The sequence below is a fragment of the Zootermopsis nevadensis genome, unplaced genomic scaffold, assembly GCF_977971745.1.
Source record: "Zootermopsis nevadensis isolate Lab colony 2312 unplaced genomic scaffold, Znev_1.0 Znev_ptg000012l, whole genome shotgun sequence".
NCBI lineage: Eukaryota > Metazoa > Arthropoda > Insecta > Blattodea > Termopsidae > Zootermopsis > Zootermopsis nevadensis.
Genome location: NW_028259144.1, coordinates 4,813,384 through 4,830,235, shown reverse-complemented (window position 1 = coordinate 4,830,235; position 16,852 = coordinate 4,813,384). Strand labels below are relative to the sequence as shown.

The following is a 16,852-nucleotide window of genomic DNA, read 5'->3' as shown; positions in this document are numbered from 1 at the left end:
CGAAGCCGAATCTGGCAGAGTTCCATTGTGGCAGAGACCGATTCAGGTAGTAGTCGTTTAGTGAAAATTTTCGAAAAATCAAGAAATGCTGCAAATTGTCTATAAAGCACACAAAACCAAAAATTTTCCAAATTTTTGAAAATGAAATTTTTCAAATTTTTTCAGTTATCTGCTTTTTGTAGTCAATTTGCAGCACTTTTTGATTTTTTGTAAATTTTAAAAATTTGCATACTTCTCCAAAACTCTCCCATCAGTCCCTTGTCGGAATGGGTCTCTGCCGCACGTGTTCCCTGTAGTTCCGTCTCTGACACATCCGTCTCAGCTCGAATTGGTCTCTGCACAAACTGGTCTCGATATAATACTCTCACGTGGCGGCTGTACAAAGCCCGGGTGAGAGAAGAGACTGTGTCAGGCAGAGACATGGCGACGCACAGACCGAGTCCGTCATATACCGAGTGAGCCAGAAATCGAGTCCTGTAGAGACCTGGTGAGGGAGAGAATGAGGCTAGCCAAGGCCGAGTCTGGCAGAGTTCCATTGTGGCAGAGACCGGTTAGTAAAAATTTTGAAAATTTTCGAAAAATCAAAAAATGCTGCAAATTGAGTAAAAAGCGCACATAAATACAAAATTTTGAAAAATTTCAAGTTCAAAAATTCTTTAGAAAATTTCAAAAATATTTGGTTATTTTCGCTCTTCATGTCATTTATAATAGGTTTAAAAAAAACTAAAATTTTGAATTTTTTTGAAAATTTCAAAATTTTAAAAATTACGAAAAATAAAAAAATCAGGAAAATGTCCAAAATGCTCACAAAACTAAAAAATGTCTACTTCAATTTTTCTCTCCAATTTTTCAAAAAAATTTTGTTTTATGCGCTGTTCAGGCAATTTGCAGCATTTTTTGTTTTTGGAAAATTTTGAAAAATTCGAATTTTTTTTCAAAATTTTCCCCATTCAATCGCTATGAGAACCGCTTTCGGCAGAACACAGTCTCTACCAGACTAGTTTTCTGCGTCACCCATGCTCTGCTTGACATCGTCCGTGGTTCACCCAGACTCTGCTGGTTTCGGTATCTGTAGCACCCGAGCTCTGCTTAACTCGGGGTGTGCCTCACACTCACTCTACATGGTCTGTGCTTCAACGTGTCTCTCCTTGACACGGTCTGTGCCTAACCCGGACTCCGAAGATCTCGGTATCTGCAGCACCCGAGCTCTGCTTGACTCGGGGCGTGCCTCACTCCCTCTGCATTACACGATCTGTGTTTCATCGTGTCTCTGCTTGACACGGTCTGTGCTTAACCCGGACTCTGTAACTGAAGCACCCGAGCTCTGCTTGACTCGTGGTGTGCCCCACACTCTCTCTGCTTTACACAGTCTGTGCTTCGCCGCGTCTCTGCTTGACATGGTATGTGCTTAACCCGGACTCTGCTGGACTCGGTATCTGAAGCACCCGAGCCTGGACCCTGTCTCTGCTGGTAAGGTTGTCTGGTGGAAAGACTATTAATTTGAAAAATTTTCAAAAATTTCTAAAAGTTCAGAAATGTCATAAAAATCGAGGAGTAAAATTTTACGAATTTTTTGAAAATTATTTTTAACTTGGAATTTAAACGATCAATTAGAACTTTTTTTGGCAGTATCCATAAAAATTCCTGTGGAAACTCTGTAATAATTAAGTAATCCTACAGAGAAAAACAGCAACTAATATTTGCTATGTGTTTTATTAATAGGCCAGGATGGAAGATGCAAGCCATAAGTTGAATCCAAGTATGGTAAACATGCACTTTGGAGTGAACAGTGAAGAAATTCAATGTACCTTTATCCATACAGAATGTTTCTTTGGGGGGTAGGCACTACTCAATGTCAGAAAGCTTCAAGTCCTTAACAATATCTTCTTCTCCATCTGATGTGTTCTCCATACTCTCCAGTGTCACCTTCTGAATCTTCCCTCTACCCTTTCCACCACGCGTGCCACGCTGTTTCTTGTTTGGTGAGACACTATTGAAAGCAACATACATGGTAATTCAGAGTTCTAAGGTTAAATTTCAGGAGGTTATTGTGTAGATAGTTCGGAGCAGAAAACATAAAGAAATTGTTCAATTCATCACCCTTGGAAAGTTATGTTTCACCACTTTGCAATGAGTGAAAAGCAAAGATTCTGATGTTATCTCTTTTTAGTTTCAATTTTATGTTACATTTAATACAACTGTGCAGTGAGGACTTGCTGTTACCATTATTTCACTGTCATATCTCATGTGAGACATTAGCAAATACAGTTATGCGTTCCATCTTGTAATGCTATTACGGCTGCACCCCATAAACATACAAAAAGATCAAAACATCTGAAATGCTGTATAACTCTGGAACAACAGCAAATCAGATAACTGTTTGTTTATATTATCTACTCCAAATTATCTTAACAACCTACTGAACTTGGGCCACAGGTTTTGAATCATCCTGTGTTAATTAAATCATTCTATCATACACAATGCTGGAACATTCATGAAGAGAATGCACTTTCCCTCTTCTGTGGGTATAACATTATGAAGAAGTTAATTATAATCATTTTTGCATAACACCATGTTGTCAGATGTCAGTAGGTAATATATTTAAAGAAGGGTGTCATACCAGGTATGCATTTATCTCAATAAATTTGAAAGAAACAAACACAATGGAAACTTCAAAAATTTCCTTCACCTTTCTCAGCATTACGAGGTGCGATCGGAAAGTTTCAAGACTGTGTCAATAGAGGGCGAACCGGATGTAGTACGAGCTTCTGCTGCTAGGGGGTGCGGCCTACATTCATAGTGAATCAGTGTGCCAGCCGGCATCATCGAATAAGCATTTGTTTCTTAGTTACGGGCGTTTTGGTAGTGCATTACACCGACCCTCCTGCGATTTCGGAATGGCAGATTTTCATGAACAAATCAAATTTTGCCAAAGACACGCCAAAACGGCTACGGAAACCTATGAAATGCTAAAGCAAGCATTTGGGGAGTCCGCAATGGGTCGTGCACAAACTTTTGTGTGGCATTCACGTTTTAAAAATGGCCGAACCTCTGTCGATGATGACGAGTGTTCTGGACGACCATCTTCGAGCACAACGCCCGAAAACGTTACGAAGATTTGGCAGGCCATTCACGAAGATCGACGTCGTACCATCAACGACTTGTGCGACATTGTTGGGATAGGCTATGGGACCTGTCAGCTGATTCTAAAGGAAGAACTCCACATGCGACGCATCATGACAACGCGCCAGCGCACACCGCCCTCAAAGTTCGGCAGTTTTTGGCCTCAAACACCATGGCCGTCATCCCGCACCCTCCTTATTCGCCGTGTGACTTCTTCCTCTTCCCAAAGATGAAAATTCAGCTAAAGGGAAGGAGATTTGAGACGACAGAAGAGAGTCAGGCAGAATCGCAGATGGTGCTTGACAGGCTGACAAAGAAAGATTTCCAGGGATGCTTCCAGGCTTGGCAGTGGCGCTGGGATCGTTGTGTTCACTCCCAGGGGAACTACTTCGAGGGTGATGGATGAATTTAATACCTGAGATAAGTGTACAGGTTTTTATAGGCGCAGTCTAGAAACTTTCCGATCGCACCTCGTACAAGAGCAGACTCTTCTGTACAAAGTAAGACATATTTTACCACGTTTACTCTGAGTCCAGACAAATGCCAATTCAGAAATGAAGACCCCTTACTTAGGACTGAAAGTATGATAATGTAATGCTTGGTCAGGGTATACATTTTCTTACTATTATTACAGAATTATTTGTCACAAATATAAAAAGTCTCGGGCCACCAAAACTTTGTAACAATTGGGACCATTTTTTGCCATTGAATTCATTTACTTAATACTCTGATGCTGACTTCTGTAAGCCATACTGATTTACTTGCTACCATATGTTGTCAAAATCAATAAGAGATACTTATCTACACAGAACTTTAATCATCTTGTTCTTGCTAGTGTGCCACTATGTTATGCTGAATGTAATAATGTAGCTTTGTATATAAGGGTTTACTCCAGATCCTATGTATCTTTATGCATCTACTTAAAGGATTATTTGTTTGCTTTAATAGTTAATACATAATGGTTGTGAGTACAGATATGTTTTTACTAGCTTCTTCTAGCTCCGAGTTTATTGTTTGTGTAGCAGCAAATAAAGTTATGTAGGATTTGAGGTTTTCATGGCGGTGAGTTTGAAGATCGGTGAGTTCTGGGTTGTAGTGCCATGTGGTCTTTGTTGCCTCCATCATCAGGATTGCCCTAATGATGGATACAGCTAGGACCTCTGAAAGATCGGTAAACTTCTACCAGACTACACGGCGCAACAAGAGCCGGCGTAGCTCAGTCAGTATAGTGACTGGCTACGGACTGGGCGACCGGGGTTTGATCCCCGATGGAGGCAGAGGATTTTTCCTCTAGCCTCTGCATCCAGACCGGCTCTGTGGCCCACCCAGCCTCCTCTACAATGGGTACCAGGGTCCTTTCCCAGGGGTAAAGCATGGCTGGGGCGTGATGCTGACCACTTACCCCCATCTAGTGCCGAGGTCAAGAATGAGTAGGAGCTATACCTCCTCTCCCCCCAAGCACCTACATGGTGTATAGTGGGACAGCTTTACTTTACTTTTACACGGCGAAACAACCCAGAAGTCAGCCATCTTCCAATATAAAGTTGTCGGAAATGGGAAAGTGTTCAGGTTTCTTGGGATTCCATTATAAGCAATTTCAAGCATAAAAATAAACAAAATTACATTTCCTCACCTCAGTGGTGAGCCCACCTCATCATCCGATTCATCTGATGAAGGAAACAATTCAACAGGACCATCATCATGTTGTGGATGTGTACGCTTAACATTTTTCTTTAAGGTTGGTATATGATATTCACCAAGCTGTAATAATTAAATAATAATAATAATTTCTGACAATCTACATGTTCAGTCCATTTTACCATCCTTATTTTAATAACCTTAACCCACAGTAGCTGAACAGCCAAGTCATTAATTCCTACTTATGTGTGAGATTTGAGGTTCTCACAGCATAAGTTTTCTTCAATATGATATCATGTTGTCTTGTAGCTACTTTTCAACATATCCAGCCAATTATACACAATTGCCAGCAACTTCTGATTGAACAAACATTCCTCCAAAACTTTGGTATCAACCTACAAGACAAGGTATCACAACTTGGAAGACCACAACTGATTTCTTGTTATATTACTTACATTGTCACTGTCAGTAGCTCGTTTAGCCATCTGCTGTATGTTCACTTTATTCCACAACTCATAGAATATGGCTAGAGGAGTCCCCTTCAGTTTCAAGTTTGTCTCCCACGCATCTATAGCTTTGCGGTCACTTAAGGGAAATGAAACTTTGCTGCGCTCAGTCTCGATAACCCGTGCATTCTCCTCGATCTTGTCAAGAACTTGCTTCAATTTTCTGCTGTAGTTAGCAGATTTACATTCCTTGACAAACTTCTTCAACTGACAAAAGAAAAGACAATGTTGTAAGACTGACAATCCCTGTTACCATCTTGACTACTTCACAGAACACCATCAAGGAGACAGAAAGTGTCTCTGAAATGTTGGACTATGATTCCATTTTGATGCAGCTTGTTACCCAAGAAGATTTTATTACAGGTAAGAGTGTGTTCACCTGCATGATTGTCACTACCACCATATCAGGGAAGCTGATAGTATGAGATTCACTGGCCAGATACTCCAGCAGTTCCTGGTAAACTTTCTCTACCACTGCATCTTTGAAGCCATTCTCCTGAAGCTGTAACTTGGACAACCTAAGAATGCAGGTGAAGTCCAAAGGTTTCATTGATACCTTTTTGTGTGGTTTGTTGAAGTTGAAGCCACTAAAAACCTGTAAAGGAATTTTATAAATATAAATACACAATCAACATATCTTCAGATGATAAAGAGAACCATGATGGTAATATCAGCAATCATCATTTCTGTAAGCAACTTATGAATGGATGTAATATAGGTGGAAGGTTATAAGTGAACTATAATGAAGTTTATTGTCTCTATTATTCTTCAGAAATGTGAGAGGACATATTCTAGGGCATTTTTCCTTTATGAAGGAACTTTATTTTCATGGATGTCTGAGAGTTGAACTAAGAAACGCATGAGATGGCTTTGGCTGAACACCTCCATGCTGGACTCAAAGAGGATCAGTCATTAACTGTGGAATTAGCAGTGTTCAGCAATTTCGGTTAACTGGGAGACTTTATGACTGGGATTTGATGTATATATTCATTTACATATCATCTGGTGGATGGGCAATGGGCCTGTTAGCAGCTGCAGTTCCATTGAGATGTAGTTTTAGTCCACAGCAGTAATAAAAGTAACAATATAACAAAAGTAAAACAGTATATTTCTCTACACAGGAGAAACGTTGTGCCCTCAACAGTGACACATTTATGAAAGAAGAATATAAGTTCTTTCTAGCATTACCTCCAGTATGAATGGTAAAACAGGTATAAATGTTCCAGTTTGCTTGGAGAGCTGAATCAACATTTGCACACAGTGAAAACGCAGAGGATAGTACTGTGCTGTGGGAACCAACTTTATGGTTCCAATAATTATCTGAAACAGGAAGAACCCTATGTTAGGAGTACTTCAGAACAGACATACACATAGTAAACTGAATAAATGGTGGTGGTACAACAAATTCAATACACACAACATAACACACACAAATAATTTGCTTCTGTACTTCCAGTACAGTGAGATATCACTCACCTATCAATTTACAATAAATTTTTAAAACAAACTTACTCCAATTTCTTGTCTAAGTACATGAAATATTCTGCTGATTGCCAGTTTCCAGCTAATTTCTGAAAGAGCAAAATCTCCTCAAACTCAAGCCTTATATTTGATCTATAGTTCAACAATTCATCTATGTTGGCTAACCAGGCCACTTTTTAAATGTGCGAGTATAAAACATCTATGAAATGAGAAAAGCAGTGCCTTCCACTGTAGGACCAATGAACGTAAAACCTCCAGTAGGTGTCAAGAGCATTGCTTTAATTTTTGCTGCTTGGGGAATCCCTTTTCACCCTCATCCATTAAGGTGAGTTGCCAGATTGTGTCCACACTGAATAATTCTATACCATAATCCATTTTCATTCTTTAAATCATGTTTAATTCAACAACAGAGTAAACTGCACAGTGAAAGCCAGTAGTATTAGTAGTAGTAGTAGTAGTAGTAGTAGTAGTAGTAGCAGCAGCAGCAGCAGTAGCCAGAGGGTGAACAGATTATTCTCAAAAGCAGGGGTGGAAAAGATACCTATCTCAAATTGCATTTTACATCCTGTCTGGAGTTTCAGATCCACTAAACTTACAACTTCTCAGCCCCATGACAAATATTAATGGTTATCCCCAATATGGTAACCAATCAGATATGTCCCTTATTTTAAGTAGAAAATAATAACCAATAAACAGGGGATGGTCTGGTTGCTAGTTTATGACAGACATTACCTGTACAACAGGGTACAATAATGGCTGCAGATGTGGTCGATGAGCTGTTGCTCCAAGAATCTCTGTCCACAAATGCAATGATTGGATGAACTGCCAATTGTAAACAGCTTGGATATTCTCCTGTTGGAAAATCACATGTTTTGCAATGTGAATATATTTATCAAAAATACAACAATAAATTCAAGTAATGAACAATTTTTTTTAAAATGTTGCATATATGATCACACAGCCATTATGAAGCTGCCTTCTTGTACCTTCTTATGGAGTGTAATAGCAGTGCGAAGGTAAATAGCAAGTTGTCGCACGTAAAGAAACACATGCTGGTATGATGCAGCCTCATCCAAAGCAAACATTTCTGCTAGTGACCGACGCATAAATTGAATAGACGGCAATGTAGAAGGTGACACAAATTTGCAATTTCTCACAAAAGTCAAGTACATCATCTGTAACAGATCAAGAATAAATACTAAGACAAATTAAAAATAAGCATTTCACATGTCAATAGACATGATTTTTCTCAGTTATTCTATCACATTGTTATTTTAAACAGAAGAGGAAGAGCTGAGGGAAGACAGAGATAAATGGAAAGAGCTGACTGTCAGACATTCTGCACAAAGTGGAAACATAATAGGAAGATTTCCTTAGTGTATTAACAAAGCTTTCTTAATTTAAAATGGTCATGTAAGAGTAAACAAAGAATTGGGATGAAGAAGAAGGAGCTCATTTTGATGCACAAATGCATTTATGCAGAGAATACCCATGAAAAATCTGTCAGGAATGCCATCCTTGTGGGATGAAAATCAAACATCAGGACCATGCAAATACGAAGCAGAAGTGTTAATAAAAATACATTTATATTCAGTCAAGTAAAAGCTACCTTGGATGAGAGATGTCAAAAGTGACTGAAATCTGACCAGGGAAATCTTCAGTTAACATTCAATTACACTACATAAATAGAAAAAATGCTGATGGGGTAGGACATACCCTCTATTACTAATGACTATTGTGCTATGATGTGACAAAAAATATGCTATAGTAGGTGAGATTTTGGTTTCTCACAGCAATGGGGTAGCAAGATCTTCTGAAATACCACATCTAGAAGGCAGCCATATTCACGCAATTTCTACATTAATCCACTGCCATACAATTAAATACAGAGACTGATAGTGTAGCAGGCCAGGCAAATCTTTGATGCATGCTGCACTTATAAGCAAGAATATATCACTCAGAGTAGTGACTTCCTAAGGACTCACCACAGGTCCAATTCCTGGTAGAAACAAGAATTTTAATTTTCAAAGCCATGCCCACAATCCTGGGACCCACTTGCTTTCCTATACAATAGGAATCAGACATAAAGTGCCCTGCTATAAAGCGTATACTCATCTCTATCTAGTGTCTAGGTCAGTAAGCATGAAGCATTACCTCCATGCCCTCTACAGCCTTTATGTCACAGTGCTCCACTACTGTGGAAAACTTATTTACCTACCAGCATTACCACTGGTCATCAAATGACTCAAAATACCTCTATTCCTATACATAAAGATTTGGACAGGATGTAGAGCCAAATCTGTATGTTTCCAACTTTTTACCAAAGGTGAGTAACAGTCTATATAAGCTTCAGTATCCCCTAACCATTGCATAGTAAGATGAATAGGATCCAAAGATGCTCCGAACATAGTTAAAGAAACATGGTCCAGTCAGAAATCAAATATCAGCCAATTTAATGACTACAATGCATAGCAAAATTACTTAGAAACAAAGTAGGAATTGAAGATTTCCGTCTTCTGGGTTGTTGCGCTGTGTAGTCTGGTCGATGTTAACCAATGTTTCAGAGGTCAGAAATCTTCATAGTTTTAATCGCCCTGATGACAGAGGCAGTATGACCTCTGAAACGTTGGTTAACATCAACCAGACTACACAGCGCAACAACCCAGAAGACGGAAATCTTCATACTCACCGCTGTGAAAACCTCAAATCTTACAAAGTAGGAATTGTATGTACATCATAACAATCTTGGTAAGTTCAACAAAATTTTACCTTTGTGACGGTTGGATACATCCGTGACTGGGCTCCACCCAGTTACTTCAGTGAAAAAATATGCACGTAGGTGTTCATGTAAAATGCCTGTTACTGTTGATCAGTTTGAACCAAAATTGGTTTGCGTTGACAAATTTTAGTAAAACTCAGATTTCACAAAAATCCATTCAGTTGTTCTTGAATTGTTGCATACAGACAGAGACGCAAACATGAAGCTAACAGATGCACTTTTGCAACTTTTATTTGTGAATGTGCCTAACCATTGAAAATAGTGTTCACAGATAAATAATTCTGCTCAAAATGTAAATGACTGTCATACCTTCAACACCTGTTCAAGCAATGCCTGCTGCTGATTGGTGGTTATCTTAAGAAGACATAAGAACGACACCACTCGAACTGTCTCTTCACCTGAACCCCACAGTGTCACCAGCCTCTTTAGAAGTGGGCGCCTCAGTCTGGTAAAGTATGGCACAAACATTGCAAGTTGGTGCAAATGTTTTAACAGTACTGCAAGGATTTGTGAAGATGACACATTGCCAAGAAACTGAAAGAAAATATATGAATATAACAAAAAACTCATATTCATTATTCTAACTGCATGAACTTACATTAATAAGTGTCCTCTCTTTCACATATTTTATAATACCAAAAAGAAACATCATTAAATGCAAAGATGTCCTTGTTATCTGGGGAAAAGAACCTCATGCCTACTGAGTATGCTAGTTGGTGTGAGAGACAGTCTGATGCATAAACAGAGAAGAGCCCAAACTATGCTGAGAATAAAACCATGATAATACAAACTGTAGCCAGTCACTTTACTGACTGAGCCATCCCAGTTTATAAGAAAATTTATTACAAATAAATTTTATCCAAATTAATCACAGTTAAATGCAATATGACAGGCAGGCAACTTAATTATTCAGTTTGTACAGACAGTGCAAAGTATACAAAAAAAAAATATTAAACCATTTGTGAAGTAGTCTGATTGAAGAGTAAACATTTAAGTGAAGTTTCACTGCAATCTAATTAGCAGTGCACCTGTGATCCTCACCTTGAGGAGATCTGTGAGGTATAAGATGAGGAGTGGTTTCATTTTCTTCCACTTTTTGCACCTAGTTAACTGAACATGCCCCTTCAGAGTGGATGGTAGGTTTAAACAATGCTTGAATGCCGGCTGTATCTCCAGCACACAGAGCTGAACAACTGCATTAAAAACTGCAACAGACAGGGTTACTCTACTATAATGATCACAATACACCCAACATAGGAATATCAACAAATTTTCTACAAAAAACATCACAATACAAGTGTGTAGATGGGATTACTATCACAACCATACATGTGTAGATATTTGCCCACTTATATACCTGTTAATGTCTCTGCTGTAAGTCCCCCTCATTCAGAAAGTTTAAACCCCAGACCCAAATGTGCTGTGTGAAGAGTTACCATGTCATTAGTCCTGAAATTTAAAATCCCACGACTTTCATGATCATAACATCACTGAAAACATTAGTATATCCAGCCAACACATACACCAAATAAAATCCTGGACTTTCATCTCAAAAGCTATGCTAGTTCAAAGAATATTTGCAAGATCAAGCAAAGCAGAAGCTGTAATCTGTTCGCAATATATTTAAAATTCATTCATTTCCACAGTTGTTTACGCAGTAAAAAATCTACAGATCTGGTTGATACATATACCAAACAAAAGCCTGGACATTCATGTTGAAAGCTGTGGGAGTACAATTCACATACGTCAAAGAATTTCCCAGATGGAAGTACAAATCAGATATTATCATCTGCATGCAATGAACTCACTCCTGCAACATATGCAGTCAGTTTAGTGTGCAATGCATGGCATACCATGCTGACGTGGTACAGAAAAAATGTTACGGAAACAGCAAGTCTTCTACAACCGACAAGAAATGTTATCATCTGTATTATATAAAAGCCAGTTTGATGTTTGTATTCACAGCGGGCTAAAAGGTGACAGCAATAATGATAGATGGCATATATAATATTCTGCTATGAAGTGCTGCTGCCATTATGTAGCTTTCAGAAGTACTTCTAACATGGGCAACAAAAAATGTTGAAATAACATAGCATCGCTGGTATTTATTACTGCTGTTCAAAGCTGAACAGGATGAGAAAGGAATGTGAGATGAAGCCACTCAATGTTTTCAGCAGGACAAGTAGTAATAATTTCACTTGTAGGAGGCGCGTCCCAAAAGTAAGTTTCCCTGGGGCCGTTTACAGAAACAAAACACAATTTCATGGAAATATTTATTGCAACAGATACAGCAAGTGTCCAGCTATTTTTCAACATATTCGCCACCGGAATTGAGACATTTGTCATACCGTGGGACCAACTTTTAATACCTGTGTCGTAGAAGTCTGCCGCCTGGGATTGGAACCACTGTGTGACAACCATCTCCGCCTCTCTGTCATTCTCAAAACGCTGACGCTGACCGGACAGGAATTTCTTGAGGTGTAGGAAAAGAAGGAAATCACTGGGAGCGAGGTCCGGGCTGTAGGGTGGATGATTAAACACCTCCCAGCTGAACTCCTGCAGGAGACTTGCTGTCCGTCGAGCCGTGTGCGGCCTAGCGTTATCGTGCAGGGAAACTTACTTTTGGGACGCGCCTCGTATAGTTTCACTGCATAAAGCGTGCTTCCAACATAGAAAAATACCTATCATTGTAACTATTAAAGGTATTTGTTCACCTGAGCTGCCTTCAACAACAAACTCTGTTGGTTCTGTGCCTTCCTCCTGGGGTGAAGAAACCCTCCTTAGAGCAGAGTGGAACATCTTTACTGCACGCCTTGTAGCATCGACAGACCTGCACAGAAAACACAAATTACTCACAATTTATATTTACATCTACATACTGAAGAACTGAGAATTCATCAAAAGAAAAAATTCCTAATTATATTAAACCTTAGGAAAGCGAGGACTGGGAAGAAGACTGATACAGCTAACCGATGATCTGAAACAAGGAAAGAAGATGAAGTTCCAGGAATTAAAATGAGAAGCTGAGAACAGGGAAAACTGGAGAGCTCTTTTTGAGCAGAGCAATGGACCTGTCATAAGACAGAACACTGAATAATAATAATAATTAAACCTTGTACAGGATACATTTTAAAGGCAGATTTCCACTTCTTTCCCTTAGCCTAAAAACATTCCCATGGAGAAATATGGGAGTATGAGGGTAAAGCTCCACACATTCTCTTAACATTGGCACCAAACAAGAAGAGGAGAGGAGAAGAGAGTGGTCAGTTCCATATTTTGGCAAGTCCTTTGGAAAATAAACCCCAAATTTTTCATGCACAAACAAATGTTTCACATGAAATGTTTTTTTGTAACTACATAAGATCTGAGGTTCCCACATTGGTAAAGACAACACTACACACTCAAAACCCAGAAGAACATCATCTCTGTCATGTTTATAATTGTTTAAAATTTCCCATCACATCAAATTTAATTTACATAACTAAAATAATTCATCAGCCACTGCCTCAAGTTAAAAAAATGAAAAAAACACACTTCTTAAATTATTAGAAAGAAGAGGCAGAGACACTATACTAACTTTATTTTGGAAATATACCTGAAATGGAATTGCTATTATGATACATATTCAGTCACTTAATGAGTTCCCTGAACTGTACCATTGATCAGTTCACGCAGCAAATAATATTCAGAAAAGAGACTCTAAACTAAACTAAACATTTCTACTCATATCAACAGTGTGTACAGCTGTGATTTGTGTCTATAAAATTAAATACTCTCCAAGATTCATGATATGGTAGATTAAACCATGGTACCTGGAATTATGTAGTTTATCCTCCAGTTCCTTGACCATCTTCAGGGTGACCACACGTTCATCTGCAGGCTTATCATCTACTTCAAAGTCACTTTCATCACTTGCAACCTGCCACAAAACAATGAATAACAATGTCATGGAGAGAGATACAAAAAGAAAATTATACTGACAACTGTCCAAATAACTTTATCAGCATTTTTCTCCTTAGAATTTCATCTACTTAATAACAAAATTTCCTATTAGTGGTTTTAATTTACAACTTAACCATACACAACAATTCTTCCCTGAAAATGACATATAAATATCCTTTTAATGGTACAAATGTTTCCAGCTTTTCACCTTCTTAACCAAGACTCATATACAAAATACATGAAAATGAAAACTAAGCTCCTAGCATCAGTCTGTGATGGGTCACCAGATCCTGTTTCAAGGGTTACATTGCTTCAAATACAAGCAAAGAGATGAAAACATATATTCTAGAATTGTCATGTCTTTAACTCACCTCCAGGTCCTGTATTGGTTTGTGTATCTGGTCTTCCTCCTCATCTTGATCCTCATTTTCACTGTCTGATACATTGAACTGAAGCAGTTTCCTATCATTCTGTTCAAGGAACTTATAGAATTCTGGGTCAGTATCACGCAGCCTTTCCAGAGACCTTTTGTGTGTGTAGTCATCAAACACATTACTATTATCAGAGCCCTCAGCATCATCAACAGAACTGCCTGCATTTTCTTCATCATGTGACTCACTACCATGTGAGCCCACATCATCATCATCATCAGACTGTTCTTCATTTTCACCCTCAATAGACAAATCTGTGAAACAAAAGAGTCAAGTGCATAACATGGCATCCATCACTGAAATGATTGTAAATATCACTTCATGATACCCACCAACAAAGCACAGACATTGTGTCCTACAGGAAGTTTTTTAAGCCAAAGCTGCTCACAGGCCATGATATTACTATAAAAATCTATTGAAAGAACCAATTTTAAAAAAAGTAGAAGTGGCTTACTGTAAAAGACCAGCAACTTTTAGGATACAATTATAAAGCATGTCAAAGCAAATGAAAAACAATAAATACCACAATGTGGCAAGTCAGCTTCTGTGACCTTCACAAACAATTCACTCTACCCCAAGACATTCACAATTAGCCTAGTAGGAAAAAGGGGCCCAAGAGGAAAATAGAACACCGTTTTCCTCCTACCAGTCAGCCGCCTTGAGACAGATGCAAAACCAATTTTGGAAGCATCACAGTTTTAATTTAAAAAAAAGGTCATAGATAAAGTTCAATGGAAAAATATACACATTATCATACAATAATCAGAAACCTTGATGCTTGGGATTTCTATATCAAATATAGCCAGACTTGTAACAGAAGCTGTGTCAGATGGCAGGATGCCAGGGAACTGATGTAAAGAAACTTCATTTACCAGATTACTTCAAATTCCTATTTGTAAGTTTAAAAACAGTATCATATGCAATTGTTTTGTTCATTTACAGGTAAACACATTTTTCAAAGAGAGCAGCAGAGAGTTTTATGCTGTCAACCATCATATCAAGAATGTAACTTCAAATTTAGTTTGTTCTACTCAGATTTCTAACAGTGTCACATATTGTTCTTTCTTGATATGGATCCAAGCACGTTACAAAGACATACTAAAGTGCATACCTTCTTCATGTTGGTCTTCATTCATTGATAAAGTTATATCATCCAACAAGTCATCAGAATTGTCGACGTCACCGATATCACTGTCTCCAGATTCATCAAAAGCAGAGCTCATGAATTCATCTACACTCAAAGCACTTAAGTCAACATTATTAGATTTCTTACCACGTCCATTTGTTAAATTCACTACTTTCTCAGATTTTTTCCCCTTTGGTTTGCCTGGCATAATGAGTATTACCTTAAATCAGTACACACCTGGAGAAAATTAACAATGTACGATATTTTAAGGACCTAACCTAACTCTCGGAATGTTCACTCCAAACACGTGTTGCACGTAACAGATTAGATTTGCGATAAAACCTGGACCAAACAACAGTTCTGTTGCGAGCTCTAGTGTTGAGGTAAAATCGTAACTGCATATCCTGACTTACAACCTTAGTACATTTAATTTTTATTTGTCTTTATACAAAAAATATACACAACAAATTAAACTTTCACACGATAATGACGTCCAGAGATTATCATGCCAAAATCGAAGGATATTGGCGACACAGGCAGCGAGTATAGAAGAAGAAGCATTATTGTCTCACTGAACTTTATCATAGCAGCGTTTCCAAAGGTCACTATACAACATTCTTTATCTGAAAATATGATATATAATGCACTTAGAAAACAGTTATAATCTTGTCATTGTGCATTATTGTGGGAAATCTGAAAACCATATTTGGTGCTTGAGCTATCCGTGTGACGGTCAGGAACGTCAAGTACAGTATAAAATACGTACTAGTTCACACTGTACTATAATCTATTTTTAGATGTTCTTTACATTTTTGAGCAGGTAAAGAACAATGTTCGTGCCCATTCCGTCAGTATGTCGCATCTTGCAGCCGAGGAAGTGGTACTATCAACTGTCAATAGCCCTACAGAGTAGTTTCATAATGTTAAATTTGATGTTGAGAAGTATTTCATAGAAGAATATCATGTATCAAGGAGAGTCGGTTCCTTTTCACTCTCATGCTGTGAATCACAAAACTCATTAAGAAGAGTCAGTTACTGCTTCTCGGAAGTATTTTACCATCTCTTGACAATTCAGGTCAACAACTTATGACTTTTCAATAGAAATTACAAGTTATTAATGGAAATACAAAAACAAAGAAAGCACCCATTTCCTAATTTGAACTCTCCACAGCAGTGGTCCCCAACCTTTTTGTGCCTACGGGCACATTTGAGAGTTTAAGAGATCGTGGCGGGCACCAACCAATTAACAGAGCCAAATTTCCTTTTCTCTGGACAAATAAGATATGGACACCAAATAATACACAAAACAACACGTTTAATGATACAAGAAACCATGCAATCAAAAATACATATTTTTATAAGTACAATTATTATTACTCAAGTGGGAAGTTAGTGTGATGTTTGGCACTGCATTTCATCGGCCAGTTTTTCAAATTTGGGAGTGTAGGATGATGTTGCTGCTCGCAAACAATCGTCAACAAGATGGGCATTAGAAAGTAGAGATCTGTGCTTTGATTTTGTAATGTTCATGGTTGAACGGCCTTCATTATTCAGTATAACCTCTTTCCATATCAACGCGGGCACCCAAAAAAGCCTTGTTGGGCGCCCGTGGGTACTGCGTTGGGGACCACTGCTCCACAGAATAGTAACAAAGTTTCAAACTGTAATGGCAAGACATTTGTTTTCAATTGCACTGTTAACTGTTGCTTTTCATGCAGTTTATTCAGAATCTGCTCTGCTGTTAGTTAGCCTTTGAAACCAAAGCTTGTCTAAATAATATTTAAGAACAGTTTCTTCCATGAAGAAAATACTTTGCCATCATAAA

The 16,852-nt window shown here is 38.3% G+C and overlaps 1 protein-coding gene across 1 annotated transcript; it reads right to left on the bottom strand.

Annotated features, from left to right (window-relative positions):
- Nucleotides 1-1,694: 1,694 nt before the first annotated feature.
- Noc2 (Nucleolar complex protein 2) lies at nucleotides 1,695-16,852 on the bottom strand. Its single transcript, XM_022069737.2, has 13 exons — nucleotides 15,013-16,852; nucleotides 13,842-14,155; nucleotides 13,341-13,447; nucleotides 12,243-12,358; nucleotides 10,570-10,733; nucleotides 9,838-10,062; nucleotides 7,736-7,924; nucleotides 7,482-7,601; nucleotides 6,456-6,587; nucleotides 5,647-5,862; nucleotides 5,217-5,474; nucleotides 4,757-4,884; nucleotides 1,695-1,990 (listed from the first exon to the last, which is right to left on the bottom strand). Exons 1-13 carry the CDS (start codon nucleotides 15,233-15,235, stop codon nucleotides 1,846-1,848), a joined length of 2,337 nt encoding a protein of 778 aa, XP_021925429.2. The 5' UTR covers nucleotides 15,236-16,852; the 3' UTR covers nucleotides 1,695-1,845.